The 23,284-nt window shown below is 41.9% G+C and overlaps 1 protein-coding gene and 1 non-coding gene across 4 annotated transcripts in view; one reads left to right on the forward strand and one right to left on the reverse strand.

Moving 5' to 3' along the window:
- RNF122 (ring finger protein 122) overlaps positions 1–22,803 on the forward strand; it is a 31,452-nt gene extending 8,649 nt beyond the window's left edge. Inside the window, exons 1-6 of one of the 3 annotated variants that reach the window (XM_039356440.1) lie at positions 564–992; positions 4,214–4,370; positions 12,351–12,396; positions 13,470–13,511; positions 16,176–16,258; positions 19,415–22,803. In XM_039356440.1, coding sequence (XP_039212374.1) covers positions 4,261–4,370; positions 12,351–12,396; positions 13,470–13,511; positions 16,176–16,258; positions 19,415–19,529 — 396 coding nt within the window. In that variant the 5' untranslated portion in view covers positions 564–992; positions 4,214–4,260 and the 3' untranslated portion in view covers positions 19,530–22,803. Of the gene's footprint in view, positions 1–563; positions 993–4,213; positions 4,371–12,350; positions 12,397–13,469; positions 13,512–16,175; positions 16,259–19,414 lie in introns of those variants that run through there. The other 2 variants (XM_039356439.1, XM_039356438.1) reach the window with 2 other exon arrangements.
- Positions 22,804–23,105: 302 nt separating this feature from the next.
- Positions 23,106–23,203, reverse strand: LOC120314028. Its single transcript, XR_005558320.1, has one exon. It is a non-coding gene; the product is annotated as a small nucleolar RNA U13 (small nucleolar RNA).
- Positions 23,204–23,284: the final 81 nt, after the last annotated feature.

A 23,284-nucleotide genomic window follows, 5' to 3' on the forward strand; every position in this document is an offset into this window, starting at 1 on the left:
GCGAAGTGGTTTCATGTGGCCCATGAAGCCATCCTGGAAACAGTGAGGGAACGGCCCCCACTGCCTTGGCCCTGGCCCAGGCTGGCCGGGAGCCAATGTACAATTTTGTGGTGGCCATCTATGCTGAAACGCATTCAGTCTTAGCTCCACAAGGCCGTCTGGAAACAGCGAGGAATCAGCCCCTGCTGCATCAGCCCCACCTCCTGGGTGCACGTTGGGGAGGTGTCACCCTTTGTGAGGAATGAAGAAATGGACCATGCCTTGGCGCTTGCCCCGGTCCCACCCCCTTCTGCCAGAGACCCTCAGATCTGTCCCACTCCTGCCCAGACCCCCACAGGCACCCTTAACGCGAACCATGTAGAGCTGGCCATGCCCACCCAGTAGGCCACACCCACTCCATCCACACCCACCCAGTAGGCTGCACCCACCCTGGCCCCACCCACCTGGTCCCCCCAAGGCAACCGCAATGCCGATGCGGCCCTCAATGAAATTGAGTTTGACACCCCTGTTTTAGAGAGTCATTGAGGCCACCTAGAGGTTTACCTGTGTCCTCAGGGTCACCTGAGTAGCGCAAATGCGTGTGGAGGCTTCTTGGCTGCAGGACCTTGGATGAGAAGTGAAATGTCTTCAAAGAAACACAAGAAAGCCCACAGCCGCCTCCTGAAAAAGCACCTTTGGGACAATCACGATGACCTGGATGACAGAGAACCTCCGCGGACATCCTGGCGAGCCTTTGCGATGGTTGAGAAAAAGCAAGCTGCTGACTCCTCTGTTTTCATTTCATCAGCCTGCAAATTGGCTTCTGCTACCAAGGTTACTCCCCAGCAGCCCTGAGGAGATAGCAAGAATGTAGAAGCTCATCCAAGGGAAAGCGTTTTGGAGAAGCCTCTCTGTTTTTCTGCAAAATAAGGCCTTTGTCAAAGGGGGAAACCCCTCTTCCCCCCCCCCTTCCTTTGGAGCTCAAAGCATTCCTGGACTCGGCACCTCTTGAGGTACACACGTTCTCCTTGCTTTTAAAATTCCTGCCTGATTTCTGCCACCTCCACCCTCTTTGGGGAAAGCAAAGGTCAAGTGCTGTGTGTATCTATGCTTGTTGTTGGGATCATTAAGACAATGCATTCATCCTGGAAAATCAGCTCTTCCCTCCATCTGTTGCTTGGTGCTGAGTGGCCGGCATTTAATTATCTCTGCATTTTCGTACCTTGCTTATGGGTTTCTGCCTTACTACTAACCCAGCGTTGATGTATTGAGTTGTGTTTGTAGGGTTTTTGAGAGCAGACTTCCTTTTACTGCCCGCAGGTGTGGTCTGTGTTTTGCATGAAATCAACAAAGAGTTTCTACTTCTGTAATGCCAATGAAGGAGAATATTGGTAGCTCAGGACTGAACTGAGGGGTCCTTGGTGCTATCTGAGCTTGCTTGTTTCCTTGCAGACATTTCATCACCCAACTAGGTAACATCATCAGAGCTAGAAGGGAGTGCCGTTTGCTGTCAGTTTATATTCTGCTGCCTTGCCTGTCTGTCTGTGTGGGTGAGGCCGGTCCTAGGGATTCTATTGATGGCTAAAAATGTGACAATCCTAGACCAGGCCAAATCCAAAAATGCCAGGGAATTTCTAGAAGCTTGGCAGACTGACAAATCAGCCCTCAAGAGACACATAGACATTAACAGCATCTATGGATTATGCAAAAGAGACAATCAAGCAGCCCAAAAGACAAAATACTCCAGCACCTCTCCACCAGTAATCAGCACTCAGATCAGCATAGATTAACTCCAACAATCAAGTAAACAATACCTGAATCAAGAAACTGCCAAAGAGCCGTTAGTAAAGGCTCCCAACCAAAGAATCCCTAAAGCTCCAGAATATAAACCAACAGCAAACCGGTCTCCTTACTAACACTGATGATGTTACCTAGTAGGGTAATGAAATGTCTGCAAGAAAACAAGCAGGTTCAGAGAGCACCAAGGAACACCTCCCTCCCTTATTTCTGTAATGATTCTTTAAATAGTCCATTCGATTGGGCTTTCATCGTTTCAGACTTTGGGCTGGGGGGGGGGAGGCTGACTCTATTGGCTTCTGTAGCTGCTTCCCAAGCATGGGAGTCTACTTTCCATGGTCTTCAGCCAGCGTGCTCCTTACATCTTAGTTGGTGAAGATGAGAGCTTAATCCAACATGTCCAGATTGGCTGTAACAAGAAGAGGCAAGGTCTTGTTAGCCTTTAAGGGCATTGCCTGCCGTGGTTAAACTGATGTTGAGGGAAATGCTATTTTACTTGATGTCCTCCAATGCTGCAGTTCTCTTCAAGGCATGGCCATCTGGGTCTGGTTTTGTGGTTAGAAGATATAAACTCCCCAACATATACTGTATGTTGCACTGTTTTGCTGCTGGGCTCCTTGAGGAAGGAATTGCTTGGTGTTTATGGCCTCTTCCAGCTGTCTTTTTCTTTGCCTCTTTAAATGTCATAATACCCTGAGCACCATAGGACTATTTAGCTAAATGCATGAAAATAAATCCGCATCCATCTCTGCTTAACATTATAACTGCAAGCTTGGGGCCCTCCACTTGTTGATGGATTACTATTGCCAGCAGCATCTGTGAAAATGATTAGTGATGGAGGATATGGAGGATGTTCTACAATCGCCAGAGGGCCACAGACTCCCCATCTCTGCTTTAGAAGTTGCATTTGTAATCAATGGCTGTCCCAATTTCACAAAATTCTTTCCTTGGTTTCTTAACGTATTAGCACAAGCAGATTTTCTGGGCATTGTTGAGAGAAAGCTTGTTGTGTTGCTACCTCTTTGATCTTTTCTTCCTAAGACACACTTTCTGATTTGACTTAGGGGCAATAGAGAGTTATCATCCTACCTGTGTTAGTCATCAATCTTTTTCAAATTTTCCACAATAATCTGGATCCACAACACTGTAAAGCACTGTGGGGAATTTACATGGTTACTTTCAATCTGTTTGTACTTGGTGCCAATGAACCTTGTACTCGCGTTGAGTTCTCACTAGCTACATAAGGATGCTATGCATGGATATCAGATGTAGCATCAATATAATTTTCATTGTTCCCTGTAAGTTTTAACATCTGAAAACACTGATATATATATATATATATTAAAAATTACATTAAAAATTGAAGAATAGCGATTCCTGGGTACATACATTTCAGTAAAAAAGGAAGCGATCACCAGGAAATAAAACACCAAGGTTTTAATAAATAAAATCAAGCTTTCGATGGCTAACATCTGCCATCATCGTCAGGATACGACTTATAAGCAGGTTTCCTCACTAACTGGCTTGTATCCTGACGATGATGGCAGATGTTAGCCATCGAAAGCTTGATTTTATTTATTAAAACCTTGGTGTTTTATTTCCTGGTGATTGCTTCCTTTTTTACTGATAGATAGATAGATAGATAGATAGATAGATAGGTAGGTAGGTAGGTAGGTAGGTAGGTAGGTAGGTAGGTAGGTAGGTAGATAGATAGATAGATAGATAGATAGATAGATAGATAGATAGATATAGATATAGATATAGATATAGATATATAGATATAGATATAGATAGATAGATATAGATAGATAGATAGATAGATAGATAGATAGATAGATAGATAGATAGATAGATAGATAGATACTAATAAAATAATACGCACTAGGAGTAGTGAGAAAAGTTATTACAGTTTAGATTAAGTCTTCTCCTCTTTTCTTCCTTTTTTCGTTCTTCTGTGTCCCAGGCCTGATTCACCTATGATGCTGTATAAGCCATGTTTCTCAACCTTGGCAACTTTAAGATGTGTGGATTTCAGCTCCCAGAATTCATGGCTGGTTGGGGAATTGTGGGAATTGAAGTCCATGCATCTGAAAGTGGCCAAGGTTGAGAAACACTGCTATAAGTTATGCCATAAGGTATTTTGGTTGAATATGTTGAGAAAATCCATCCTCCCCAAACACAGCGTTGGGATATCCTAGTTTCTTTTCACTCTGGCTTCTTCTCCTTTGCTTTTGTGCCACACATTTCTCCTAGCACCAGCAGAAGAAATGAAGAATCAATTCTAAAATTCAGCGCAACAGGCTCCGAGAACTTTGCCCATCTGCAAGCTTGAGCCTGGCTTATTCCAGGCGTGTTCAACCGATAGTAGTTAGAATAGCTCTTGGTTCAGCATTAGATACAAATGCAGCCTTTAACTCCTTCTCTTTCTCATTTCTAGGATGCTTCTGTGGTCTGGGATTGATCTACACCAACAAAACGTGCACCATGCCTCCCATCACTTTCCAGGACTTGCCACTGAACATCTACATGGTGATTTTTGGCACAGGTGTCTTCATCTTTGTGCTCAGCCTGATTTTCTGCTGTTACTTCATTAGGTGGGTCATGTTTCCAAAGGGAGTCTTGAGTGCAGATGGCAAAAGAGAGGAAACTCAACAAATGTGCCTAGGCTACTGGCTACAGTTGTGTGTTCTCTTGCTATTTCCAACTGAATCAATTACTTGAAAATATTGATTCTTCTTCAATCTAACCCCCAGTTAGACTGAAGAAGAATCAATACTTGCAGTAATTTTAAACCTCTTTGAATTGGAGTAGTGGATTTCAAACTTAAGTTCCAAAGTCAACAGTACAATTCCTGGGAGCCTGTTGTGGATTCTTCCATAAAATATTGGGTTGGGTTTATATAACGTACGAACCCACTCTTTATTTTAATCATGACTTACTAAGCAGAGGGTCTTTACAGTCTCAGGCAAAAGCTCTGTTGATTGCTAATCTACCTGATTCTTCTAAATGTCAGGGCTAGAACTGAATCTGGATATTTTTGCATGCAAAGGGGTTGTCCATGGAAATGTATGATCCTTAGGCATTCAGATCACAGGCTGGAGGGATCACGACATGAAATCAGCCCTGTTCATTCAGGATAATCAATTATGCTGTTCTTGATTTTGTCCCTCTTCTCTGCTGACTTTGATTGAAGCCTCCATTATGAAAAATGTAAGAACTGGTGGGCAGAACGATGGAATATTACAAAATTTTGCCCTTTGTTATATGTCAGTTATGCTAATTGGGTTAGATAGAGAGTGAATGTATCCAGTTCTGCAAGATCCCTTAGTTTTAATGTTCCCGAGGCAAATACAAAGTAGAAACTTCTGGATGTAATTTGGAGCCTTTTGTCATCTTAAATCAAATCTGGCTCATAAAATTTCCAGGGCAAATCCTGCTACATGCTGGCAAGCCATTTCTGGCTAAGCAAAAGATGTTGCTTCCGTTTAGTTTCCTCAAATCAAACTGTTGTTCATCAACACCCGTCCCCCCCCCAAATATACATAAACAATACAGTGGCTGGAAACTTGGTACAAATCTTAAACTGACAGTTCAAATGGTTGCTAAGTGGACAGTTGTAACTTAAAAACTTCCTGCACTGTAACTCAAGAGTTCCCCAAACTTTTTTGGCTTTGTAGACCAGTAGGGGGGGGATGGTTCTGCACAAGTGGCAGGCACGCACACCTGCCACTCTTGCAAATGGAGGATGCACACACGCTCGCCTGCCGCTCGGTTGTGAAAAGCTCATGGCCTAATAATGGGGCCGGGCCCAGCAGTTGGGGACCCCTGTTGTAACTTATTATTAGCTGGCAATACTACTCCTGAAAAATTACTTTCTTTTCTTTGCTCACTGATTTAACTGGACCGCTGTAAGGGATAAGCAACTCTGCTATCCATATGGTTTGGATTTCAAGTCCCACCAGGCCTCAAGGGACTGTAGGAAATATGGTTCAAATCATCTGCACACACATGCATTCTTTTTCCCCTCTGTAGCTAATTCCATCTTTCTGAACTTAAAAATTCCGAAATATTTTCATCATCATTTCTCAAATGAATGGTGACTTCGTCGTGAGCCTGGAGTTGCACACTTAAACCTTTCCATGGATGTAATTGTGATCCAATCCTGAGAATAATAGCCAGCCATTTCAGAGGACCGATGCTGGTTCAAAAATCTCGCAGGAAATGATAGGAAGTTGGAGGAAAGGGTCTCATTCCAAAGGCTGGGATAGATCTATTGTCTCTATGGAAGATGTACTGGCTCCTTATCTATTTATGGAAAGCTTATTTTTAAACTCTGCAGTCATCTGCAGCCAGAATGTCTAGAAGGAGCCTGGTGAATGACACAGAACTGCTGTCTTCCAACTCACTCTGGAGCTTTGGGACCACAGAACATTAAATGGAAAGATACAGGAGAGATGTCAGGTTTGCCTTTTTCCCAGCTAATCAATGAGTATTAGCGCTCTCTCTCTCTCTCTCTCTCTCTCTCTCTCTCTCTGTGTGTGTGTGTGTGTGTGTGTGTGTGTGTGTGTGTGTGTCAAGGTCAAACTTCAGCTGTTCTACTTTTGAAGTATCAACACTGAGTTGTCAGGCTAATAAATCATGACTGAAGTTTCCTCAAGAATATTGACTGCTAGCTTTTCAAAAGCTGTGTTGCTCTGTCAGGGGGCTTAGAGTGGCTTTGGTTCCTCAGCTCAGATCTTAGGACTTGAAAGTGGATCAAGTGGAGACTATCTGTCTCTAACCTGGTATCCTTTGAATGCAATTGGGCTGCAGTTTCCCCAACTGTGGATGTTGCAATCCAACTGTATAATGCACGCTGCAGAACTGTGTCGACCTGTGCTCCAACATCTAAAATCTGATATCAGCACTCTCATTCCTTTGGTTAAGAACCGCAAAGTTCTTCCTTTTTCTCTGATCGTAATCCATATGGCTGAAAGCCCAAGGTGCTCATCAAAATGGCTGGCCTTTCATCCTAAAGTAGGAAGTGGAGGCACCTTTTCCCTCAGAATGCCTTCCAGATGGAAGCTGTTGCAGGGAAGTACAGATTATGATTTAAATATGCAGAAGGTCCCAGATTCAACCACTGGCAGCTGCAATTCAGTGTCTCAGAGAGCAGGTGATGCAAACAAAAATAGACGGTCTTGCTCAAGATGGACCGGTTTCCTGGACTGATGTAAGGGAGCTTTATAACTCTGTAATATAGCAGGATACATCTGTGCAGGCAATGGAACAGCCAATGCACATTTATCCTCGTTTCCCTAAGTTCTGTATGCCAAATAGACCCACAATGCACAAACAAAAGCAGAGAGGGAGGGAGATCTTATCCAGCAATCCATGGTGAAGAGAACCAAGGGCAAGACTCTACTTTGCTAGCTGTGATATCATCAAGATCTGCTGGAATAAATACAGTTGCCACATCCTGTGCTTCTGTCTCGAAGGATTGAAATTCCCTGCATGAAAAAAACATCAGGAGGCAGGGAAAGTGCCATTTCTGGAGCCAAGGGTGGCAACTCCCACCTATCTCAGCAGTTGTTTTGTGTTGTTTGCCTACTTTATTTGCTAATCACACAAACAATGCAGGAGAAGGGCATTCAGCATGCTTGCATTGTAGACATCCCCAGTATAGAATTTTGCTAAAGAATATATATAACAGAATAACAGAGTTGGAAGGGACCTTGGAAGTCTTCTAGTCTAACCCCCTGCTCAAGCAGGAGACTCTATACCATTTCAGACAAGCCCAGTCTCTTCTTAAAAACCTCCAGTGTTGAGAGCATTCACAGCTTCTGAAGGCAACTCGTTCCCCTGATTAATTGTTCTCACTCTCAGGAAATTTCTCTTTATTTCTAGGTTGGTTCTCTCCTTGATTAGTTTCCATCTGTTGCTTCTTGTCTTGCCTTCTGGATGTTTGAAAAAAATAGGTTGACCCCTCTCTTCGTTGTGGCAGCTCCTTAGATATTGGAAAACTGTTATCATGTCACCCTTTAGTCCAAGGGTTCCCAACCAGGGGTGCTCACACCCCCTGGGGGTGCGAGACGATATTCCAGGGGGTGCGAAACTTGGCTTTTCAAAATTATCGTGTATATGCATAGTTTGTTGTCATTATTTCGAACTTTTGTAAGGGGTGCGAGAATATATCAGAAGTGTTCTAGGGGTATGGACTTAGAAAAGGTTGGGAGCTGCTGTACCTAGTCCTTCTTTTCATTAAACTAGACACCTCATTGTACGCTTATAACCCTTTTAACACTAAGTAAACCAACTATTGCTGCTTGTATCCTTCCTCATGGATTGATTAACATTTTAGATGTGAGTAGGTCAAAACATCTCCTTGGCATACAAAGGTGCCTGATCTAATGCCCAAGACCTCTAGGTATGGTTGGGAAAGCTGAAAAGCAACTCTGAAAGGTGCAGTTACTGTCAAAGAAATGAGCTGAGTGAAACAATCCTTTGAGTATTTCTCAAACTCAGTTCCATAGGCCAGGTATAGCACTCATCCCTTTGGGGCTACACTTAGCGTTTCCAAAATCTTACTACTCAAGTTCACTGGCAACCTCCCATCTCTACCCCCAAAATAACTCTGGTGTCCCCACTCCACCCCCGACACGTTTACTGCTAAAATATGACATTTGTAGCTAAAAAGCCAGTTAAAGAGACCATTTTCTTTTGAGGGAAAAAAAAATAAAAAATAAAGGTTGATTGCACCTCCTCCTTTAAATTTTACTGGTCAGTTTCAGGATGAAACATCAGATTATTCATCTAGATTATTCATTTAACTTTCCCCCCCAAAAAGCTGTTCTTTCCAAAGCTGCAGAACGCAGCTTTTGGTCTGCACTCTCTCTCTTTTTTTAATTTCCTTCAACAATCCTGCAGCCTCACAGAGCAATAGTTTAAGTTCTTCTTGAAGAGCCATATCAACAGCGTCAGTGTTTTGTCTCTTATCCTGCCCGATCCCAGTTTTGTGCAGCTTGGGCACAAAGGAATCTCTGTCCACGCCGAACAGAACGATGATTCAGAGTCGATTTTCTGCTTCCCGCAGCTCAGAACAACTGGCTTGTCTTCCTCGGCAGCAAATGGACATTTGTCTCCTGCATAATGTAACTAAGCATTGACCCAAACTTTCAAGCAGCAGAAGAAATGCCGGGTTCACGGTTAACACACTTGGAAGCTTTAACTGCCCTGTGGCAGCTGATTCTGGCAGCGTAAAACTGAAGAAAAGCCAAATTCTTGCTGACTCATCTTTAGCCATCACGTTGGCAGTTATTGGGAGGGCACGGATAGTCCATGCACCAGATGCTATCAGCTATCAAGAGGTGAACATCAACCACCTTCTTTTTTAACCTTAACGGAACTACTCCAGCCGTTGTCTCTGGAGGTTCTCAGTCATCCAGGTCATGGTTGTCCCAAAGGTACTTTTTCAAAAGGCAACTGGACTTTTATTATTTTTCCTTCCCCTCCAAGAAGCTTCTTCAATTTTTCAGTTGAACTGAAGAAGCTTCTTGGATGAGAAGCAAAGCGTCTTCAAGGAAAAACAAAGTCCAGTTGCCTTTTGAAAAAAAGAACCTTTGGTGTATTAAAAGAAAAGTCTTCGTCCTGGTTCATCCAAGCTGGGGATAAACATGGCAACTGCTTTGGGAAGAAGGTTGTAGTTATTGGAAAGAAGAGCCAGACAGGAAGATGGTTCTGGCAGCAAGAGAAGTGGGAAAAAAAAGGGCTGAGCACATGTAGGGAGTGGATTTTTATACCCTCTGGAGCCTTTTGTTTGGAGTTGTTCCTGTGGCGTGAACTTTGACCTGAGTCCGAGTATGCCTTTCTGGTATTCTGATGGTGATGGGTCAATCTTATTATGTCCAAAGGTCATATCCTGCTTCCCTGGGGCTGATGACTCTTAGAGTTTAGATGGGGTATGTAGATTTTAGGTCTTTGTCTTCTTAATCTCCTAGCTCCCTGGATTTACATCTGCATCTCTATAGAGCTGGTTTCTGCTTGGGGCTAAGAAAAAGTGGGCATGCTTTCCTGTGTTTTTAAGATCCTTTGAGGAAATATATTTTTCTGCCCTTTTAATATTTCCTTCTCTGGAGGGGCTGACTTCCCACAGGTGCTCCAGCCAGTTGTAGCAATTGGTCTCCATCTGGATGTTGGTTTGTTTGTTTGATGGCATTTATAGCACTTCTGAGCTGTCCCGCCCAACCCCCCACCCCACCCCACCCCGAAAAATGAGATTCACAAGTTACAGGTAGCCCTTGAGTTACAAAAAGTTGCTTAGCAACCCTTTGAAGTTCCAATGGATCTACTTGGGGGGAGGGGGTTACTTACGACTTGGATTAAAAGTTCTGATGGTCACCACCACCCCCTCAATCACTCTGGGCATTTGGCAGCCAGGCCACATTTACAGACCTTTGCAGCATCCTGCAGTCACATGACCGTGTTTTTAGGATGGTTTTGCTGAAAAAACTGGCCTTTATTTCTGGTTTTCAGCAAAACTGGTCCATAGCAAATCACGGGCTGGCTTAACGACTGTGGTATTTGCTTAACCACCACTACCCCTTCCAAAAAAAGGGTCACATGACCAACCCTCTTTATGACCATCACCAATTCCAATTGCGGTGGGCAGGCTCCATTATGGTCGTAACTTGAAGACTACCTTTATAGGCAATACATACTGTAGATGCATATGCTTCTTCTTAAGAGCTCTGATATTTCATGGTCTATTAGCCGTATAAATGGATGCAAATAATATTGCAACCTTAACGATAAACATAGAACTCTTTGACTTCTGAGGTCCTGCAGGTTGCTACTAATAGCAGAGGAGCAAGGTGCAAATATAAGTAGACAAATGTGTGTTTTGTTCCAGCCACTTCCTGCTTTGTTTTGTTAGTTTGCTTTCCCACCACGAACCGCAGGGTTTGTGGATAGAGTGGAGCTAGGAGCAGACCTGGTGTAAATAGTAGCAATAGATTGCTACTTTGCAGTCATGAGCAACTGCATTTACAATATAAAGGTAGCCCTTCACTTATGACCACAATTGAGCCCAAACCTTCTGTTGTTAAGTAAGGTGTTTGTTAAGGGAGTTTTGCCTCATTTTACTAACTTTCAAACCGGTCAGTCCTAGAGGACATCAACCACAACTGCTCTTTAGAAGGCCAGATCTTGAAGTTGAAACTCATATATTTTGGCCACCTAATGAGAAGGAAGGACTCACTGGAGAAGAGCCTAATACTGGGAAAGATTGAGGGCAATAGAAGAACGGGATGACAGAGAATGAGGTGGCTGGATGGAGTCGCTAAAGCAGTAGGCGTGAGCTTAAATGGACTCCAGAAGATGGTAGAGGACAGGAAGGCCTGGAGGAACGTTATGCGTGCGGTTGTGATGAGTCGGACACGACTTTGCAACTAACAATAACAACGCTAACTTTCTTGCCACAGTTAAATGAATCACTGTAAGACGGTTGTTAAGCGAATCTGGCTTCACCGTTGACTTCACTTGCCAGAAGGTCACCAAAGGGGGTCACAAGACCCTGGGACCCTTCAACCATCACGAATACATGCCAGTTGCCCAACATCCGAATTGTGATCACATGACCGTGGGGATGCTGAAATGGTTGTAAGTGTGGAAAATGGTCGTTAAGTCATTTCTTTCAGTGCCGTTGTAACTGCCAAGGGTCACTAAACAGGATCACCTGTACTATAAACGCTCATGATCTGTAGTTCCTTTGGTTCTCCCTTTGCTTAATGGTGATTTATCCCTTTGAGTCTGTTTCCTGACTCGGAGTCTGCCCCAGAAAAGGAAAGGAAAGGATCTCACAACTTTTACTTTCTGTTGTATATCTAGCCATTATATTTACAATACCGCAGTCCGAAAACATGTTCTCCGGCATTTTTTTATAAAATCCATTATGATGGTTCCTGTATAATTTGCCTATAAACTTGATTTTATTCGTGAGCAATTGCTCTGAGAATTGGGATTAAATAAGGCAAAATGCATATGGAATAATAATAGAAGTCGAAATAAATCAGGGATCGTCTTTTCCATGCTGAGTGCGTACTATTACTAAACTGAGGAACACATTCTCCTTTTTTTCTAAAAATTCACAAATGTCTAATAGGATGTTTAAACCCACAATGGATCGTAATGCTGTCATCATTGGAAAACTGCAATCCATTCAGCAATATTTGCCATCAGGGGAAAGTAGCTATTGAAAGCAGGGTGGGACTGGATATATATTTTAGTGATTTTCCATGACAGATGGCAAAATCGTCAGTTACTGGAACAAAAATGTTTTGCCAGGATTATAAAAACTTCAGGCTAGCTGGTACCTCCTACCATATAAAACAAAGTTTTCAAAGGCAAAAATGAAAACCCACAATCTAAATTCGGCAACTTCCAAAGAAACTCTTGTTTCCAACTTTAGTAGCATGGCAACAACAAGAAAAAGTTTTGCAATCCTGAGTTCCAAAAACAAGAACCGTCCTCATACATCAGGCAAATTGGAAGCGTGCATTGATGGTTATTAAAATTGTTCCATATTTTTTTCCCCGCAGCAAACTTCGGCATCAGGCACAAAGTGAAAGATTTGGATACAAAGAGGTAAATGAGCAATTTGAGTCATTTTCCTTTATTTATTTTTTTCCCTTTCAAGAGAAAGGCTTTGTTTACAAGCGAGCCTAAATGTCACCTCCTTGGCATAATGTAAGAGTTCTGTTTGTAATTTTGAGATGCAAAAAACCATTGCATATTTGTCTTTAAAAACATCTGGCTATTCTGACCTTCCTCATGCAGTTGGTGCCTGGGATTGGTTTATTTGCTTGTTTATTTATATTCTGCCTTTATTATTTTTATAAATAACTCAAGGTGGCAGACACTCACAATATTCCTCCCTTCTTCTGTTTTCCCCACAACAACGTTGTGAGGTGAGTTGGGCTGAAAAAGAGAGTCACCCAAATTCACCCAGCTGGCTTCACAATGGGTCGGATATGACTTCACAAATAACGACAACAAAGCCCTGCCATTCAATTGCCTCTAATCTATCATATGTAGGAAATTCTGAAGCTTTTGCAGACTACCTGTTTCAGAAAAGGGAGTATGTTCACATTTAGAAACTCAGGCTACATAGTCAGGATCTCTTTAGCATGGTCTCTTTTTCCCCCCACCCCCAATCTGCTGCTTTCCAGACGCAGTGGGATTACAACTCCTGGAATTGTGAAACTGATATTGACTATGCAGAAATGATTAAACACCGTTTAATATTTAGAACATCGATAAAATGATCTGGCTAGCTTAGGACAAGAAATCTCACGCATCCTTTTGGGGGAAGGGGCAATTTGTCCTGCAACCAGCTGTGCTGCAAAACAGAGCCTGAAGAACCATGAATTTCAAGCAACGCGAGGACAAGATCAAAATCATGGACTCTGCTGGAGGGAGGGCAGGAAGGCTTGAGAAGTGAGAAACTCAAATAATGCAAATGTAAAGAATTGTATCGCCTGGGCCGGATCTCCCCGGCTCGGAAAGTGTGGTTGTGCTGCGGTTTCTGCATCAACCAAAACTGTTCCAGTTTAGCAGCTGCGCTCTTTGTCTTTGCAATGTTCAATGGGATTAGCTGTTTTGGTCATTCAGCACCTGTGCTCCGATCCTAATCTAGTACCTTCCTTCCTTCCTTTCAGGTGGTTTTGAAAGGTGATGCCAGAAAGCTAAACTTACACGGGGTGAGTAAAACCACCGAAGAATCAAAAGAGTTGATTTCTCAGCAATAATGAAACCAAGACGTCCTTTCATGTATTTACGGTTCAAACATATACAGGTGTGGTTATGCAAATATATGTCTGCAGGAGAGAGCTTTGTTGTGAGTTAGCTCCTGGATTCTGTCCTGGCCGTGCAATATTTTTTTTTAATAAATGAGATTAGGAGAGAGAAGGGATGTTTAGCAAATCGGCAGATGGCCCAAAACTGGGGACAATTGTTAACTTCTCAGAAAACAGGTTCAAAAAGATTTTAATAGAGCTTAATTCTGAGTCCTTTCCAGCAAAATGTGATGAGGAGAAATGTATGGCACTGCACTTAAAATAGGAAAAAATGAGATGTGCAGGTACCTGGCTCAACACAACCATATCTATGGCCGTTTGCAACATGCAGGGTGAGATGAAAAGCATTTTACAACAGTTGTGCTGAAAACTAGCACAGAGTTTTTTTTGGGGGGGGAACGCACCATAGCAAACAATAGGTTTCCTTAATGACCATGGAATTCATGCTTACAACTGCTCCATTCGCTTAACAATGCAAAAAACGTAGTAAAAGGGTAGTAATCTTTTACTACTGTTGTGACTTACAACCATAATGAGCAGGTTCCATTAAGTCCAAACCAGAAGATTATCTATGCAGTGAGATTCATATAAGGAGGACATTTCTGAGACCTATTAAGCAGCAATAGGTCCAGCATCATGGAATCATGGGTGTTCCATCACCCTGGTTTTGAAACAATAGTTGGACAGACATTTGTTGGGGATAGTTTGAAAATTTCTGACTTGGACAGGGAGTTGGACTAGAAGACCTTCAAAACCGCTTCCAATGGTATGATTCTATCACTCCATTTTGTGACCAGCTAACAAAGCAAAATCCATAGCAGAAAAAAAAAGAAGACGAAACCCAACATGCCAACATAGTTGACAACATGAGCCGTGGTGGCGCAGTGGGTAGAATGCAGTATTGCAGGCTAACTCTGCCGACTGCCAGCAGTTTGATTCTCACCGGCTCAAAGTTGACTCAGCCTTCCATCCTTCCGAGGTCGGTAAAATGAGGAGCCAGATTGTTGGGGGGCCAACAAGCTGTCTGTAAACCACTTAGAGAGGGATTTAAAGCACTGTGAAGTGGTATATAAATCTAAGTGCTATTGCTATAGTTGAGTGGAGAATTGTATGTAGTTGAGAAAATTGACAAAAAAAAGATCACACGTTGGCATCTCTAGCTTAAAAGATCAGAAAGCTCAGGGTCAGGCAGATTATACCCAGGTTATATGTGTTATTCCTTTACAAGATATCTGCTCTCCCCACCAAAGAGAGTCTGTTGCAAGAAACATAGGTTATCTGAACAGCCTGTTTAATCCAGTTATTGAATTAACCTATTTTCTAGCCTTTCCCAATACATTCCTCTAGCAGAATACACCGAGTTGCAAAAAGCATAATCAAGGTTAACACTAATCAGGCTTAAGTGTTGTACAAATACAGCTACTGCTTCTTCACCTGAAAAGAGTAGGTAAACACAGGCCACAAAGGATTCTGAACCTAGGGTAGTTGTTTTTTCTGAACTCTGAAACTGAATGCCTTTTATTGTCTTTCCAAAAAAAAATAATAATGATCTTCTGATGACCCATAAAAGCAGGATAATTTAGGAGGTTAGTGAGATTCATATTATTACCACTACTGTTGAAATCAGAAATCTTCAACAATCTATTGCAAATTACTTTAGATTTAATCAACCTTTGAGATGGTAAATGGTAAGGAAAATCTTTTCCAGAAACTTGTCAAGAATTGTTGCACGCTGGAATCCACTAGCCTTCTCCAACTGATCCATATTGGAACTGCCATGTCCAGAATACCCAACATGACCAAGCTAGTTGGACATTCTAGATATGCAGGACCCATAAACATTAAACTGGGAAAGGTTGGGTTAGAATGATAATGCTGACCCATAATCAAATACGATAGAAAACAATTTCCTAGGACTATTTGAGCTATAACAGATGTTCTCCAAGATCTATACAACCCCACATTCTCAGAAGGTTTTATAGACTGCAAAGATAAGTTTCTGGACTGTGGAAGACATATTTGTAAATTGGTGTTATTGAATAAGCCCAGATAAATGCTGACCTGCCTTGATAGCCAAAGAACATTGAACTGTGAGCTAAGTAATTTTGCATCCAACAAATCATGATTAGAAGCAAATGACTCAGCAGAACATTGCCTCTTGATAACCCTTCTATTCCAAGGTTTTCCTTCTGTTTCCCACAAAAGTATTGATGTTTCCCCCCCCCCCAAAAAACAACCATAGTTTGCTGTGGAATCTACAACAGGTAAGCATGTGTAATTCCTGCTTTGAGGGGTCCTTGGTGCTTTCTGAGCTTGGTTGTTTTCTTGCAGACGTTTCATTACCCAAACTTAAGTAATATCATCAGTGTTAGTCTCTGTTATGACTAGCGTTGATGATGTTACCTAGTTTGGGTAATGAAACGTCCACAAGAAAACCACCAGGCTGAGAGAGCATCAAGGACCCCTCCTTCCAGCTCTGAGCTACAGATATTCTCCTTTATTGATTCCTGCTTTGTGATGTTTGCCCGTTCTCTTCTTCTCCTCCTCCTCCTCCTCTTTCTCCCGCAGCAGACTTGTGCCGTCTGCCTGGAAGACTTTAAAGTGAAAGATGAACTGGGAGTGTTGCCATGCCAACATGCCTTCCACAGAAAGTGAGTAGATGCCAAGGACAGCCCCAAAAAGCTGCTTTGTGCCTCTCATCTTGGCAAGCAGCCACGGTATTCATTCAGCATCCGCCATGCCCGTGGTGGAGAGAAGAGGGGGTGGGCGCCCGGGATGATAAAGAGGGAGGCTATTTGTTGTATTTTGAGATATTTGAGCCAAGGGACAGCAAATGGGGAAGGAGATTAAGCACAGACCTGAATTAAATGGATAAAAACCTATCAGAGCTAATTCATCACACTCAAGAATTGTGCCAGGTTGCTGTAGCCAAACGCCTGAAGCAAACACTGACGCCAAGAACATCTAGGCCTAGGCCTATTTTGTCTTCAGAGTTCATTTGAATTGGGTGGGGAGGCGTTTGGACTCAGCTCCAAAGTAGAAAGGATGGGCAAGTTGGATTGTGGAAGAAAAAAAAATGTTCTTCTTAAGGCAGGGGGTGAACCATTAATTTTCCAAGGAGCTGTATAAGGAACTGGGACTGTTGTGGAGGGATGAACCAATAGGGCTGTGGGAAGGTGCATTAGGTACGCATGCACGTACATACATAAATTAAAACAAAAAGCAAAGCAGCAGTATCCTTCAAAATAAAAGCAATCCACATGGGCCAGGCAGGGGGAGTCAAAGGGCCAGATGTGGGCCGGGGGGGGGCATAAAATGCCCAGTTCTCTTCTAAGAGAATACAAATCTGCATTTTCTGCTTCAGGACAGGTTCGTGCTTTGCGTGTATCCAGCAGATCCAATTTAGAACCCATATTTTTAGGGTGAAGTGTCTATGGAGATTCTCTGTCATCCAGGTCATGATTATCCCAAACGGTGCTTTTTCAAAAGGGCAACTGGACGTTTTGCTCCTCATCCAACAAACTCCTCCAGTTCTGGCTGAATGATGGAGAATGGAAGGATTTCTATTCCTTGCAATCATCTGGTCGTTAGTGCTCTTTCTGAGAGTCATTAAGGCCACTTGGACGTTTATCTGTGCCCTCAGGGTCACAGATTTAAGGTGAAATAATCCAGTTTTGTTGTGTTTTTAATTTGGTGTCCCACTTCTTCTCCACAACAGAACTCAAAGTGACCCAGGCGGATGTTTCCCATCTTAGCACATACCAGACTCAAACATGCTTAGCTTTAATTACTAGCAAGATCAGATGTTCTCTTTGATATCCATGATACTGACAACAGCAGCTGGGGAAGGGGCTTTTCAGTTCACCCTCGTCTGAAACCAGCATGGATGGCTGTTACTTTCAGCTTACGTGGTTTCACGTGGAAGTCCAGATATGGAAGATTTAACCAGAGCATGTCCACCTATTATAATAAATCTTGCTCCTGTCTCTTTTGTTAAAAGGAAGAGAACGTTGGCTAATTGCTGGACTAAAAGCAGGTTGAGAGTAAATTACAAATTCATTTTAGGGTTTTCTTTCCTTCCTTCTTTCCTTCCTTCTTTCCTTCCTTCCTTCCTCATCCATCTTATAAACCAAGTCCTGACAGCTCCCAATCAAAAGTAAAAACATTATAAAAACCATAACAAAACTTTAAAATTAAAACACATTAAAAACAACGAAAATCTGGTGCCAAGCCATATCACCTCTTATCCCAGCCCTTTGGGGGGGGGGGGGCGAAGCCATGTCTTCAAAGCTTTACTTATTTATCTTGCCCACTTTCTCATCTTTGGTCCTTATTCCTATGGATTTTTTTTCCTCTCATATGCAGTCTCAAAGAATGTGCAGTGGAATTTTGTCCCAAGGAGGTAACAAAGTTTGTCCATCTCTGGAATTCCAGCACCTGCTGCACTGGGAAAACTTAAAGAGTTAAATGATAGCATGTTTCCTGAACATTTTTTTTTCTGACTATAGCCAACCTGGGCCTATTTTATCAGAAACTTTCTATGTTCCAACTGGGAAACCTTAGCTATGTGCAGCTGACTTTTTCAGAGCCATCAGCACTGTCATTATTTTAAAGCATGTTTCTGGGCCATCAAAAGTTAAAACACATGACTAGCTTGCAATTGGGCCTGCTGGGCTGAAAGACCTTTAAAAATGTTTTCTTTTTGGACCAAAAAACCTGCCCCTAATGCAACAGTTCATGTGCAAATGTGGCTGTTTCAGTTATCTGTTTGACCAATTTTTGCATAAGGCTTCTCAGCCCTTTGAAGTAAAAAATCAGAGAGAAAAAATACTATAAGGAGTATTAGAACTCTATTTTATTGTTGTTAGGTGTCATAACAGAATTTCCTTCTGCCTTTTGTATATTAAAGAGAATCAAGATGGGGTTATCTTGAATTTCTTTCTCATCTACTCTTCTTTCCCAGGACCAAATGCACTCAATTATTCTTGCATTCCTTCTTCAAAGTTAGCTTCCTATTTCTCTAGAGGGCTGCAATATGTGGTTTGCAGTACTCTCTGCACTGGTGATGTTACCTAGTTTGGTAATGAGACGTCTGCAAGAAAATAACCAAGCTCAGTGAGCACCAAGGACCATCCTTCCTCCTAGTCTCTTTATGTATATAATATAGCTAAATAAATCCTTAACTTCTAGGAATCATCTAATCAAATTAATAAGCTCTTTACATTTTGCTGACTGACCGCACAGATTTTCTTTGTCGAAAAAGCAAATACTGAATTGATATTCATCTCAAAGTAAAAATGGCATCTGATGTTCAGAGCATTTAAATACATTTTTTTTTCTGGGATAGTGATATAAGGAAGAGAGAATAAAATGGTAACATTAAATTCTGGGCACAGTCATTTACTGATGCTGGGTAAATCTAATCTAACCTGTACATTGGCTTCCAAAACGTGAGGCTTAGGGAATTGTAATGCAATACATTTGAGATCAGGAAATTAAGTAAAGCTGCTGCAAATTAAAAAAAAAACAAGAAAAAAATACTCTATAAATACAGTACCGTCATAATTTAGCCTTTCAGACAAAATAACGTAATGTTAATGTGTCACCAAGAGCAATATGTCTTTGGGAGCACTTTGATAGGCTGTGGCCCAACATCAGTTAGCCCAGGTAAGTGTAAAATTGGGAAGGGATGCTGATCAGAAAGAAGATGCTGCTATAGGGTCTTCTCGGAATGTTAGTTAAGCTAATAATATTTTCAAATTATACCTCCCCGTCTCTTTACACTCCTACCCCTACTTGGGCTGCAGGTGCCTTGTGAAGTGGCTAGAAGTTCGATGCGTTTGTCCCATGTGCAATAAACCTATAGCGGGTCCCTCAGAGCCTCACCAGAACATTGGGATTCTCCTGGATGAACTAGTGTGACTATCTTCCTGCCCACATTTCCCCACAAAGAGCCTTTACTGATTATTGCCTTGGGATTGTGGGCTTCAACAGTCTTGAGATGGTTTCCAAGTGGATGTTCATCTTAACCTTCTTAGAAGGCAGCGTGGACCGTTCCGAGTGCCAAGGTGGAAAGCAAGCTGGCCTTGTTCTCCATCTACCACCTGGGAGCCATTTCTGGGGAAGACTGATCAGAACTGCAGGGGAATCTCTATTTGGGATGACTAACCAACAAAGGACTTGAAACAAGAAAGTCTGAACTTTCCCAGGATGACTCTGGTGAACAATTGAACTTCAGTACCAAGCGTCCACAACTGCTTGTTGTGATCCAACTGTGAGATCAAAGTCTTCCCTTTGTCTAGGGCTTGCTGGTCCGAATGCACAGATGGCGATATAGCCTCTCTGATTTCTAATGAGCCCTTTCTTTTTATAGTAAGTCAGCTCCTGCCATTTGGGCTGTCTCGATTTCTGCTCCTTAGGGATCCCTTCTGCAATTTGAAAACAAGAGCTATTGCTGGCTTCGGCTAGGCCCTTCTCTGCAAAATCTACAGTGTTTACATAAGACTTAAGCAGAAAGCCTCCCATGGGCTGCAGAAGGAGCACCAATTCAGCTATACACCACTGACCCAGCAGAGCTGCAAAAGAGCCCCTTCTTTTCTTCAATATTGTGGAGAAAGGGAGCACGTTGTGGCATTTGGGTCACCCTAGAGGTGGCAAACAGACGAAGACAGGGGCATGAAAAGGGAGAGAGATCAATCCTTTCTCTTAGATTTCAGAAGATGAGTGAGACTATTTTCGTAAGTGGCCTTCTAACTTTCTTTTTGCCTATTCTGTCCTTGTATAGAAAAATTAAAAAAAAAAGTACTTTCTCTGAAACCAGACTTTTTTTTTTTTGTCCTCGTTTGATTATGTGTTTGCAACATGAGTAATCCACTTAGCAGGAAGGGGGGGCTGAAGGCAACATGGTAGATTAAAGGGTTGTGGAAGCATTGTGTAAACATCCCTCCCACATGCATACACAAACGTGAATGTACCTATTAGGGATATGCATAGCTTCAGGTATGATACCAAGAAGATACTCTGGAGCAGTGGTTCTCAACCTGTGGGTCGGGACCCCATTTGGGGTCGAACGACCATTTCACGGGGGTCGCCAAACAAGGCTGTCCGCCATTTTTTCCCCTTTTCTTTGGCCACGCCCCTGGCACCCGGTGATATATAAGTGGTTGGGGGTTACCACAACATGGGGAACTGTATTATGGGGTCGCGGCATTAGAAAGGTTGAGAACCACTGCTCTGGAGCATATGAAGGTGAGAACATAGCTATGCACACAACTTTAATACCCGTCCATCCCCAGAGATAGAAATGAAGCTCAGCTCTCAACATTTCCTACCTGAAACTTTGGGAAGGTCCTACAATTCTGACTATATTTGCATAACACACTGACAAACTAAACACATTTTAGCCTAGGATGTTTTGCAAATTCAACCTGTGATGGGTTTTTTTTTTAATTTAACATAATGTACAATTGGATTAACAGACTAAACTAAGGTTATGTTAATCTTGTTTTACAAACAGCTGTTTTCCTCTAGTTGAGGTCAACATCTCTGTGGGCACTGGGAGTCACGCAACATATAAATTTGAAGAAATAAACTTTCATTTTTCTTGTCAACAACGCAAAAGTGTTGATCACTGCTGCTGCCTAGAAATTTTTTGAGATTTTCAATTAAAGTACTTCCCTCTTTAACATCCATGAAGCTGAGTTAAATGCTGTAGTCAGTCATGACTACAAATTTGATCCATGAGAGAACAATGCAAGAAATGAATCTAGGGGAAAAATGTCTTACAGGCTTGGTAACAGAAATTGGAGCACAAATGCTTAGGCACTAAAACTTAATGGAAGAACAAACTATGAGAATACATCCAGTGACAGAGCATAAGTCATGAAATTCCCAAAAACAATATTGTTTTAGAAAAAAAGGTACAGAAGTGGATGAAAGAAAAATCAAAACAATAGGGTAGGGATATATTCGATTATACAGTATGTACCGTATAAAGGAGAAGAAAAATAGAAAATTCAGGACTATAAATTACAGATCTAGATGCTCTTCAAGACTGTTTCATGTGAACTTGGGATCTTCAGCAAAACCTTAATAATAAAAAAGTCTGCTTAATACTGTGTTAAACTTTAAATTGTAGGGATCAGTTCTGTTTTACTCTAGATATTACACTGTATTGTTAAAAAAAACCCTAAAAGACATATAAACATGAAACGCAGACACCTCAAACAGGAAGCATGGTGAAGACTGGATGTGACCGTCTTTAAATGAAACATGGAGATAGAAATTCTGATACACACACACACACACACACGTACATACTCAGGAACACAGGCGCAGAACCAGAGGCCGTATATCTTAAACTGCATTATCCTGTGTATTGGGACAAGGGAATTGCTTTATAACCATGTTAAATTTGTACTGGGTGTTCTGTGCAGAACAATGAACATGGCAAAAGTTATTCTCTCCTGTTATCCTCCCCAAAACTTCAGATAGATTTGATTGATCAATATCCCCTGGCAAAATATCAATTCTCCCCTTGTAATTGCTAGAAAGCCTAATGCAGATAATAGCATATCTTCCACACTTTTTCTGCCTAAATGTAGATGCTTTTCTTTCATTACCAGTAGTGCTTAAGTCTCCGTGTCACCATAAGTTTTTGTTGTTTTAAAGGATTTGTATAAATACAAATGACTCATATAAAGATACCCAGTCATTTCCAGATTAAGCCACATTTCCCTTGGTGACAGCTTGGATTTACTGGGTCCTGTTGCACCCATCGTGCTCAGAGAAGCCACAGCAGCCAAAAACATCAACCAATTCACACACTAAAGAAACAGTATGAAGATGGACACAACCACAAGCACCAATAATCAACTAATTCGCATGCTAAAAGAAACAATATGGACACACGCACTAAAAATCAACTATATTCACACACTAAAACAAACAGTATGAAGATGGACACAAGCACCAACAATAAACTAATTCACACACTAAAAAACAATATGAAGATGGACACAAGCACCAACTAATTTGCACGCTAAAAGAAACAATATGAATACATGCACTAACAATCAACTAAATTCACACACTAAAACAATATGAAGATGGACACAAGCACCAACAATCAACTAATTCACACGCTAAAAAACAATATGAAGATGGACACAAGCACCAACTAATTCGCACACTAAAACAATATGAAGATGGACACAAGCACCAACAATCAACTAATTCACACGCTAAAAAACAATATGAAGATGGACACAAGCACCAACTAATTCGCACGCTAAAAAACAATATGAAGACAGGCACAAGCAACAATAATCAACTAATTCACAGGCTAAAAGCAACAACATGAAGATAACACAAGCAACAGTCAACTAATTTACACTAAAGAAACTATGAAGTTGAGCACAATCAGAAAATATCAACTAACTCACAGGCTACAACAATAACACAACCCTATTTCACAGCTGGAACAGCTCCCTAGGTTCCGATCAGATGGGTTCTGTGCCCCGTCGTAACATTTGGGACGGCACATCTCACGCATGCGCATGAACACCCCACTCATCACATGGAAGAACCTGAAGGACCGAAAAAAAGACGCCGGAAGCCGAGCTAGCAAAGCCATTCCGATGGCTTCCAGGTTATGATGAACCCGCTCTTAACTACCT

The sequence above is a fragment of the Crotalus tigris genome, unplaced genomic scaffold (assembly GCF_016545835.1).
Source record: "Crotalus tigris isolate CLP2741 ecotype Arizona unplaced genomic scaffold, ASM1654583v1 scf7180000018825.4774228, whole genome shotgun sequence".
Taxonomy (NCBI): domain Eukaryota; kingdom Metazoa; phylum Chordata; class Lepidosauria; order Squamata; family Viperidae; genus Crotalus; species Crotalus tigris.